This window comes from Podospora bellae-mahoneyi (assembly GCF_035222275.1).
Source record: "Podospora bellae-mahoneyi strain CBS 112042 chromosome 1 map unlocalized CBS112042p_1, whole genome shotgun sequence".
Classification (NCBI taxonomy): Eukaryota; Fungi; Ascomycota; class Sordariomycetes; order Sordariales; family Podosporaceae; genus Podospora; species Podospora bellae-mahoneyi.
Window position 1 is genome coordinate 2667157 of NW_026946359.1, and position 10200 is coordinate 2677356.

A 10200-nucleotide genomic window follows, 5' to 3' on the forward strand; every position below is an offset into this window, starting at 1 on the left:
TTGATATTGAGCTTCCCACAGACAATCAGGTAGTTGATATCTGTCTGTCTCTCTGTCTGTCTCTCTGTCTCTCTCTCTGCCTGGCTTGACACCACCAGCAGAGAGCGCAAGACAATCAACGAACGCGATACGATATTTACGACACAAACATACGAACGTCTTCCATTTTACTCGCCAAAACATCACCCCTAATTCCAAACCCCCAACCGAATTCCCTAGTTTCACCATAATTAGCTCTTTATGACGCACTAGCATTCCGGTCAAAGACAAAATGAATCAACATTCCGGTTCGGCAACCCTCCCACGGGGTTTCAGGTTTGAGATGCCCAGGACACCGGAGCCCTTCGCAGAAAACGATGAGGCTCAAATCCCTTCGCCACCAAAACCACGTCTAAGGTTGGTCAAGAGGCGCGTTGTCTCTCAACTCACGGCACCTACTCAGCAGTTTCTCGCTTCTGTGGCTGCCGCCGACGTTCCAATTCCTAGCATTGAGGAGCCAGAGACGAGTTCGCACGACTTCGCCATGGGGAACGCTGACTCTTTCCCCGCGAGAATGCGCCACGAGGAGATGGATGCGAGCTTTTTGCAGCCCATCGGGCGAACATACGAGCTCCCAAAGACGCCAGCACCCGACTTCATCCCGTGCTTATCGCCAGGGCAGTACCCCAACTGGACCCTTGACTCGACTGCCAGCAGCGTCGAGTCGACACCAGAGCCAGACTATGAATCCAGCAGACCTTCGACGGCTAGGTCAACATTGACTAGCGCATCCTTGTTCAGCCGCTTTTCCATGCTTTCAGATGACGACAATTGCGCCAGCCCTCTACTAGAAAGCAAAGAGCACTATCACCAAGAAGAACCCGAGCTTCCGCCGGCAGCTCAGCCATCCGCAGCAGCTGGTAAAGCCAAGGCCAGGAAGGCTCCCTGGACCAAGGCGATGAGCGACCATTTGTGGTCAACGTTTATCCTGTATCTCCAGGACCCCAAGGTGACACCTTTCCGGATGGGCAAGAGCTGCCTCCCACCTGACGGTGTCTGCCTTCGCGTGGCGCGCGAAGCAAAGAGAAGTTGGAAGGGCGCCAAAGCTTTGACGAAGAAGACCAACGTGAGCGATGGAAGGAAGAGTGGGAGCACTACACCCACCGCCGAGAACAGCAGCACATTTATCCAGTGGCCTCACACTTGCGCCGCGACCCGAGTTCACCTGCGTGAGCTGTGCAGGCAGAAAGCTGCGGCGGGCGCAAAGAACCCACGCTTCCTCCCTCGCAGCACGACCCCTTTTGCGCAAGCTGCTGCGCGTCACTCCAACATGCGCCCGGCGCCGGCGCATGAGCCTCTTCAATTCGCCACCCAGGACATGTCTCTGTCTCTTGCCTTGAGCACAGCAGAAAGCATGCAACCCACTGGTCCCCTGGCGCAACTCACGGGCTCAACCCCTGAGCCTGTGGAGGAGCAATCTAATGCTACTGAGCCCTTCCCACTGGCACCGGCTTTTGACATGCCGATTATCAGCCCAAATATCGAGACTTTCGAGGGCGGGCCTGGTTTCGCCGAGCGCCAACGTTTGGGATCCCCCTTTGGCGCGAAGAGCTATGGACCCAGCTCCTCGGGATCGCTTGCCACCGTGCTTGGCTTGAGTGGACCAATGCCTCGCAGACAGAGCCAGACACTTGGCTCTCGCCGCACACTCCAGTCACCAGTACGAATGAGCAGGTCGGGTACTCAAAAGCGACGTCACACCCAATCCAGCGTTCCTCGCGTACGACCTAGCATCGGCGCTGATCTGTGGCTCGACCCCAACTTCAGCATGAACTCCACGGGCGACGCTCGTGCCGACCGGGAATTCTGTTCCACAGCGTCGAGCCACCACGATGAGCTGTTCATCCCAAGGATACCTCCGGTACCTACCCTGAGCTCGTCCACTAGCATGCCCAACGTGGGAGGCCAGTTGTTGGAACCTCCAGCTCTCCAGCCTCCCCGTCTTGGCTCTCCATTCAAGGGTCACCGAGCGACCCGCTCGAGCTTCAGCTTCCCCAGCAGAATGCACCGGGCGCAAAGCGGCAGTGTCGACCTCGGCATGCTTGGGCGACCATTTGCCACTATCCAACAGCCCTCGACCGAGTCGAGTACCTCTCCCGTACGATCCAATCTTGCCGGCCGCCTGGCTTACCTTGACCAGCGCCTCAAGGAGATTCGGCAGAGGGAAGCGAACCGTCGATCTCAGTCACCGTTGTAGATGTGACAAACAGCGATGGTGACCACTGTTCGGATCATAACACTTCACTTCTTTGTACATGCTTTTACCAGTCGGCACATTTTATTGTGGTAGCGGCTATCAGTGCCTAGACTTTACGAAACATTTTTCTCTGACGACGTTTACATGAGAACAAGCCTACTACAGAGGGCTTTTATGCACGACTTTTTTCTTTTCACCCAAACTCATGATGACTTATTCGCGCGAACAAACGGAAATACCCCCGCTTGGTGGATTTTGAACATACTACATCATCTTGGAGCATTGTGTTCATATCTTGTCGGTGTGGGCGTTCTTTTATGGGATGACATTTATACCCTCCTCACTTACCTGACGGACTTTGGGTCGGCTCTTAACCTGGTTGGAGTTGGAAACAAGGATTGAGAAGGTTTTCTGGGGGAAAGGGACAGACTTTCTTTTCTTGTGGTTTCTATTTTTCTGACACTTGATGTCATACACACACCTCTACGGGAAGGTTTTCTTTTCTATTTTTCATGAAAAAAATGGCTATGATGTGAATGATTTATTTGGGATATACCACCACATTTTACAGATGAGAGAGAGAGAATACAGGCTCTGGAGATATCACATGTCTCAACTTTGTTGTTCGGGTTTGTTTTTTTTCTTTTAGTTTGGCGAGGTGTTTTTCTTTCGCATAGAAAGGAGTGATTTGCATGGTAGGGGAGAGATCAAAAGTGTTGTTGAGGGTTTGCTTGATGGGTGTTTAATCGGGAGTTTGATGGAGGGGGATGATATGAGATGGTGGGGGAGGGGGGAGTGTATATACTTGCCCGAATTCTGTTCCTGACCGATGGGGCAACACGAACTTTGAAAATTGAAGTTGAAGATGTGGATATCATATTCTTGTTAAACTTGGGATCGTGACGGCGTGTCGTCCATGCCATGTGAATCTGTACTACTGCATTTGTGCACCCCTCCCCCCAGAGACCCCATCTGCACACTAACTCCACCTGTACCTGGCATTGGCTTTCCTGGCTTGCTCCATATTCTTGACCATCAGCCCTGTGAGGCTTGTGATGCGTGCATCCCCCGGATTTGCGTTAGGTACGGGGGCGGTGACGGGTCCATCCGGAGCATAAACGTGGGGGAGCCGGGGGGCGTTTTTCAGTGTGGGGTTCTGGAGCTGGGGTTGCCGGCGGCAGCAACAGAAAGGGAGTGATCCCGGCAAGCGGGTTTTCGGGCAACGTTGATGGGACCGCGAGGCGCGTTTCTTGAAATTCCATTATCAGTTCTCGCAACATCACTTTGCGCAGTCAATTGGCGGAGTTTTGTGGTTTTCGTTTTTATTTCCCTCTTTGCTGTTTTTATACAGACAAATGGGCTGTTTAGTACGAGAATAACAGCTCTCACGATGGCGATAGGATCCCCTCTCTTTCGAAAAGGGGCCTGCTCCCCCTTGCTCCTTTTCCTCATCCTGTTCACCACCACGACGGTCTACGCAAGCGTGGGTGATCGACTCCCCGAATTTCAACAATGCGTCCAAGTCTGTTCCCCTTCCCTCTTCCCCTCCCCCCATACTCCCAACTAACTTTTTTTTTCCTTCTCTCCTCTAGGTCTGCAAAACCGAAAACTGCCTCCCGCCCAACACCACCCCCCTCCCGCTCCACCTCCGCCTCCTGTTCTGGACCTGCCCCTCCGAATGCGACTACACCTGCCAGCACATCATCACCTCTACCCGCCTCTCCCGCAACGAGCCAGTGGTGCAATTCCATGGTAAATGGCCCTTCTACCGCCTCCTCGGCATGCAAGAGCCCTTCTCCGTGCTCTTCTCTCTCGGCAACTTCTGGGCTCACCACGACGGTCTGCACAACCACATCCTGAAGAAGATCCCAGCCACCTACTCGATGAGGCCGTACTACGTCTGGCTGGCGAGGATAGGGATGGCGAGCTGGTTTTTCAGCGCGGTGTTTCATACTAGGGATTTCAGGGTCACGGAAGAATTGGATTATTTCGCTGCTGGGGCGAGTGTGCTTTATGGGATGTATTATACTGTTGTGAGGGTGTTTCGGTTGGATAGGGTGAGCAAAAGGGGGATGAGGAAATCATGGACGGGGACGTGTGTGGGACTGTATTTGGCGCATGTTGGGTATTTGAAGGGGGTGGGGTGGGACTATGGGTATAATATGGGGGCTAATGTTGCGATAGGGGTGGTGCAGAATGTGCTTTGGACGTGGTTTAGCGTGACGAGGTATAGTAGGGAGGGGAAGGGGTGGATGGTGTGGCCGGGGTTGGTGGTGATGTGGGTGGTGGCGGCGATGAGTTTGGAGTTGTTGGATTTTGCGCCGGTGTGGGGGTGTTTGGATGCGCATAGCCTTTGGCATTTGGGGACGATTGGGCCGGCGGTGGTTTTTTATCGGTTTTTGGTGAGGGATAGTGAGGAGGTGTTGAGGAGGGAGGGGAGGCTGAAGGCTTAGCTGGGTGTGCGAGAGGTTGTTGTTGCTGTGATTGTCTTCGACGCCGTCACCGGAGATCTCCTTGATTTCATCCATACCGCTTGACCATCGGACCTTTTCTCTTGTTGCTGATCTAGCTGAGGGAGAAGCATATATGTATCTAGGTGGGCTGGACATAGTAATCACATGAAACCAGGTGTTAGTACATCTTGTATGTTCCTACCATGAACCACAACGAAGATTTGCTCAACCGATATATTATTTCACCTCATGGCTCTGCCGAGACTCTAAGCACCTGTGTAGTCCACTCCCGCCTCAACAGCCCAAAAACAACCATATCATGTATCTTATCACCCTTCCTCACCGCCTCCCGTTTCACACCCTCTTGAACGAACCCAACCCTGCTCAACACCTTCTTACTACCTTCATTGAAGTCAAACACCATGGCCTCTAACCTCCTAACAGTCGGAAACTGCTCCCAAACCCAAGCGATAAACTCCTTCAAGACCGCCGTCATGATCCCCACGCCCCAGAACTCTTCTCCTAGCCAGTACCCGATCTCAAAAGTGTCGGATTCGACATCCCAGAGAGGCTTGAGACCGATATCGCCGACGAGTACGCCATTGACGATGATGGCGTAGTCCAAGAGAAGAGGTTTGCCGGATTTGGTCGGTTTAGTTTCCGGATCTGAATAAGATCCGGTAGCGATGAGAAGCCAGTGATTGGCATCTTTGGATGTGTAGGGGTACGGGAATGTATTCCGCATGCAAGAGGCGATGCGGGGGCTGTTGGCTATGCGGGCGACAGGGCGGGCATCGAAAATATGGAAGGGGCGAATCTCGATGGTTGTGTGGGTTTTGGGGGTGAGGGCCAGGATTGGTGGCGGAGAGGTCGATGGGAGCCCCAGAACCGGAGTCTTTTGGGAGGTAGACATGATGTTGTTGTTGTTTTTGGATGGGAAGAGGAAAGAGACAGTTGATGAGAGGGGTGGCAGCTGGGGCTTATGAATGGTCAAGAAGGTGAGTCACGCCGGTGTAGAGAACTTTTGCTTGTCTGGCGGAAACAATTCACATGTCCTCAGCCTTGCTGCGTTGAGCAAACGGGGAAGCTGCAGTTGTCAGTCAGACTTGCATTTCCAACTGCTTGCGATAGCTGCCAGGGGGAGGAAGGAGCTTGATCTCAGCTGCATGTGTAGTTGCAGATGCAGGGACGACATATCTACCAGCAGTCTACGTTCTAAAGCAGATTAGCAGTCACCCTACTAAGACTGTAAAGCTTGCATGGAGACCACAGACTCGAATGTTCGACAACCTCGCTTCATATATCCAACAGATCGAAGCGTTATCTTATCAGTGATCTCGGGCAAGCCAAGATGCTCGTTCATGTTCCTGGCGCCGTTCGGTGCCCCGCTGCGGAGGGTCCGGCTACCTAGCCTGAACCCCCAATTGAACCTGGGGACCAATCACAGCCGACGCCCGCGTTGGAGCTGGCTGGGACCTGAAGTTGATATGTGGATATGGATTGTAAGGTGGCCTTAACTTTTTGTTAGCTGTCTCCGGCGCGGTGCTGGACGAGGCTGATGCACTTTGGTTTCATCTCAACTGCAAAGTTGCCAGCAAACGATTCACTGCTTTGTGGTGGAACTCTGCTGATGATCCCGCTCTTCAATTGATGCCGCTCCGTTGATTCTGAGCCAAGCAGCAGGTCCCCATTTTCTGACAAGACACATTCCAATCCTAAAAAAGCACACGCCCCGCGAGTGTGGAACCTTCGACCTTACACCTGAGACTGTCCAACAAACGACGACGAACAAATAGGCAAGATGGCTGCGAAATCGAGATTCACAAAGCTCGATGCTTTTACAAAGACGGTGGAGGATGCGCGAATCAGGACAACTTCGGGTGGTATCGTTACCATCGTCTCGTTGATTGTGGTGTTCTTCCTGGCTTGGGGAGAATGGCAGGACTACAGGAGGATAGAGATCCATCCCGAGCTGATTGTTGACAAGGGGAGAGGTGCGCTCTTTTTATGGAACTGCAGGACTTGAAGATAGATGGCCACTAACCAGAAGGCTGAACAGGCGAGCGCATGGAGATTCACCTCAACGTCAGCTTCCCACGAGTGCCCTGCGAGCTGCTGACCCTCGATGTCATGGATGTATCCGGCGAGCAACAACACGGCGTCCAACACGGTGTCGTCAAGACTAGACTGCGTCCTCTCAGCGAGGGTGGCGGTGTTATCGAAGCCAAGGCTCTGGCTCTCCATGCTCGCGACGAAGAAGCTGCCCACCTCGATCCCAACTACTGCGGTCCCTGCTATGGCGCTGCTCCCCCTGTCCACGCGCAAAAGCCCAACTGCTGCCAAACATGCGACGAGGTCAAGGAGGCGTATGCCGCTCAGGCTTGGGCTTTCGGTAGGGGCGAGGGTATCGAGCAGTGCGAGCGCGAGCACTACGCTGAGAAGCTCGACGAGCAGCGCAATGAGGGCTGTCGAATCGAGGGTAACGTTCGTGTGAACAAGGTCATTGGCAACTTTCATATCGCCCCTGGCAAGAGTTTCAGCAACGGAAACATGCACGTCCACGACCTCAAGAACTATTGGGACACGCCTGTTAAGCACACCTTCACCCACGAGATCCATCATCTGCGCTTCGGCCCGCAGCTTCCTGATGGTCTGGCGAAGAAGCTCGGCAAGAATAAGGCTCTACCATGGACCAACCACCACATCAACCCCCTTGACAACACTCACCAGGAGACCGATGATGTCAACTACAACTTCATGTACTTCATCAAGATTGTGCCCACGTCTTATCTTCCGCTCGGCTGGGAGAAGACATGGCAGGGGTTCAAGGACCAGCACCACAAGGAGCTGGGTTCGTTTGGTCAATCGGCCGATGGCAGCCTTGAGACTCACCAGTATTCGGTTACCAGCCATAGGCGCAGCTTGTCCGGTGGTGATGATGGTTCTGAGGGCCACAAGGAGCGCCTCCATGCCAAGGGTGGCATTCCCGGCGTCTTCTTCTCCTATGTAAGTACATTTCGAGTAGACCTGGACGTAAACAAATGCTGACTTGCAAACCAGGACATCTCCCCCATGAAGGTTATCAACAGAGAGGAAAGGCCAAAGTCGTTCCTCGGTTTCCTGGCTGGTCTCTGTGCCATCGTCGGTGGTACCCTGACCGTGGCCGCTGCTGTCGACCGTGCTCTGTTTGAGGGTGGCATGAAGCTCAAGAAGTTGAGGTCCAAGGATCTATAAAACATTCTTGGTTTTTTTTTTTTCACATTGGATGTAAATATATAGGTTATACGCTTTTCGGTCTTTCTTTTTGCTTTTCTGTCTCTGTTTCCAAGGATTTGCTTGCTTGTTGGGTGGCTGCTAGATGCATGATGAGGAGTTTAGGAGAAAAAGAATGTTCACTTGGTTTGTTCACAGGTGTTGTCGGCCACGCTCTAGTGTGATGACTGGCGTGGATCTGGTCTTGTGCAGATCGGCTTTCTTTGCCGCTTGAATATTTTATGCTCGACCGGTCTGGGGGATGGGAGAACGGTTGACTCGCGTGGAGCTTGTCTGTTCTTTGGGTGGACGGTTCTGTGCTAGTCGTTGGTCGTTGAGGTTAGTTACATAACGGGCTCGCTTCAAGGAAACCTGCGCTTTGAGATGGTATGGTTCTTCCTCACAGTGGCGATGTCATCAATACTGGAAGTCTTTCATCTTGGTTTTTGAAACAGGTTGTCGCCCTCGGGCATATGAAGCGGCGCCGAGACATGTTAGGGCTCATATCCTCGCAGCTGTTGATGATTGACCTCACTTGTTACTATAGACTGTCCGCTGATTTCCGCTGACTGAGCGAGGGGTACGGGGTTTGTCTCTAGGCTCCGCTCGACGTTTTCGAATCACGACTGATTGTTGTAGGTGTCTTCGAAACTCTTTTCCTGACAGGCTGCAAAAGATCGCTCGACAACTCAGCGACGACGACGGCATATTCGGTTTTTGATGGGACTTCGGCCCTGATGAAGGGCCTCTGAAGCTCTCAACAATTCCCGAGAGAGCACTCCCGAGTGAGCGTTCATTCCTCGACAAGGCATTCCCAATTAGTTGTTCTCGAAGAATATTCGAGAGGAAGGCATTCCCACCTCTTCAAAGGATCTACAATCTCTCCCAAAGGTATGTACAACGCTGGCAACGGAATCTTCATGACAGAGTACTGACAAACAACGAACAAAACGATAGAGTCAAAACCCTCTCCCTCTACAACCTCAAGATCTTGCCGTCATGACACCCACCGTCATAGCAGACGAGAGCGTCTCCAACGTTCTCCGCTACCTGAAAGTCCTTCACCGCCACATCTGCCACACCCCAATCACATACGACCCCTCCCCCCCCTCCCCCCCTCCAGCTCCCTACTCCCACTCCCCTCCCGACCCTCCCCTGACAGTCCCCGACCCGAAAATCATCCTCAAGACGTACGACCAGCTAGACGAATGGTACGAGACACTTATCCACGTAGCCTGCCTCCTCAACCTTGCCCCCTTGTTCCTCGACCCACCCGACTTCTTCACGGGGCACACCGACAAGATGACTTGGGATGACGAGAGGATGAACAACCAGACCGAGTTTGCGGGTTGTTACGATGATGATGGCGGGAAGACATATTCGCTTACTATCCTCAAGAAACCGGAGTACCCCGTGATATGGGAGCGTTTTCCCGGCGTGTTTCTGCATCGGTTGACGGTGCTGGAGGAAGAGAGTCTGATTGAGAGGGTTGAGAGGGATGATGAGCGAGGTATATGGGGGTTTTTGGGGCAGGGGAATGGGAGTAGGTATACTATTGTTTGGAAGGAGGCGCCGAGTAGGGAGAGGGAGAGGAGGTTGGGGTGGGATAGGCTGGAGCGGGAGGAGAAGAGGGAGTGGGAGGGGGTGGTGGGGAGGTGGGAGAGGGAGATGAGGGGGTATGAGAGGCAGGTTTGGGCGTTGGGGTTGATGAGGGCTTGGTTGGGTGGGGCTATTGATAGGGGGTTGTTGAGGAAGGTGATGGATCCGGATGAGGGGGTGGTTTTTGAAGTTAGGAAGAGAGGGGGGAGGAGGAGGGATGATGATGTGGGGGATTGGGGGGAGGCGGGGGGGTTGAGGAAGTTGGTCATGGGGTGTATGAGGGTGTTGGAGGTGGAGGAGGATGAGAGGTGGAGGGTTGAGGAGGATGAGAGGTGGAGGGTTGAGGAGGAGAGGGAGGAGGAGGAGGAGGAGGAGGAGAATGAGGAGAATGAGAAGGAAAGGAGAAGGGAAATTAGGGAGAAGAAGAGGAAGGCGGTGGATTGAATGGTGCAAGGAGGTTGTGCAGGATGTTGTTGTTTAGATTCTGTATAACAGACCATTGTTGACCGTACCTGGCCTCGATGACATTCCCCGCGGTTTGATGTTCCGAGGTGATTGATTTATTTGGCCATAACAGTCATCAACTTACATCTTCTTAAAAAGGAAAAGCCGTCCTAACTATCCTTTCAGGCCTGTTAACTATCAGTTAAGGTCTTTCAA

General features: G+C 53.0%; 6 protein-coding genes across 6 annotated transcripts; 4 read left to right on the forward strand and 2 right to left on the reverse strand.

Annotated features, from left to right (window-relative positions):
- Positions 1–271: 271 nt before the first annotated feature.
- On the forward strand, positions 272–2236 carry QC761_108180 (uncharacterized protein; the record flags this gene model as incomplete). The annotated part of the gene is made up of 1 exon (XM_062874096.1): positions 272–2236. The coding sequence occupies one exon, from the start codon at positions 272–274 to the stop codon at positions 2234–2236; it is 1965 nt and encodes a 654-aa protein (XP_062737204.1).
- Positions 2237–3385: 1149 nt separating this feature from the next.
- On the forward strand, positions 3386–4890 carry QC761_108190 (uncharacterized protein). The gene is made up of 2 exons (XM_062874097.1): positions 3386–3758; positions 3829–4890. Exons 1-2 carry the CDS (start codon positions 3465–3467, stop codon positions 4687–4689), a joined length of 1155 nt encoding a protein of 384 aa, XP_062737205.1. The 5' UTR covers positions 3386–3464; the 3' UTR covers positions 4690–4890.
- A 46-nt stretch (positions 4891–4936) lies between these two features.
- On the reverse strand, positions 4937–5602 carry QC761_108200 (uncharacterized protein; the record flags this gene model as incomplete). The annotated part of the gene is made up of 1 exon (XM_062874098.1): positions 4937–5602. One exon carries the CDS (start codon positions 5600–5602, stop codon positions 4937–4939), a length of 666 nt encoding a protein of 221 aa, XP_062737206.1.
- A 183-nt stretch (positions 5603–5785) lies between these two features.
- On the reverse strand, positions 5786–6052 carry QC761_108205 (uncharacterized protein; the record flags this gene model as incomplete). The annotated part of the gene is made up of 2 exons (XM_062874099.1): positions 5786–5897; positions 5964–6052. The coding sequence occupies 2 exons, from the start codon at positions 6050–6052 to the stop codon at positions 5786–5788; spliced, it is 201 nt and encodes a 66-aa protein (XP_062737207.1).
- On the forward strand, positions 5907–7923 carry ERV46 (ER-derived vesicles protein erv46; the record flags this gene model as incomplete). The annotated part of the gene is made up of 3 exons (XM_062874100.1): positions 5907–6683; positions 6749–7695; positions 7750–7923. The coding sequence occupies exons 1-3, from the start codon at positions 6491–6493 to the stop codon at positions 7921–7923; spliced, it is 1314 nt and encodes a 437-aa protein (XP_062737208.1). The 5' UTR covers positions 5907–6490.
- Positions 7924–8940: 1017 nt separating this feature from the next.
- On the forward strand, positions 8941–9984 carry QC761_108215 (uncharacterized protein; the record flags this gene model as incomplete). The annotated part of the gene is made up of 1 exon (XM_062874101.1): positions 8941–9984. The coding sequence occupies one exon, from the start codon at positions 8941–8943 to the stop codon at positions 9982–9984; it is 1044 nt and encodes a 347-aa protein (XP_062737209.1).
- Positions 9985–10200: the final 216 nt, after the last annotated feature.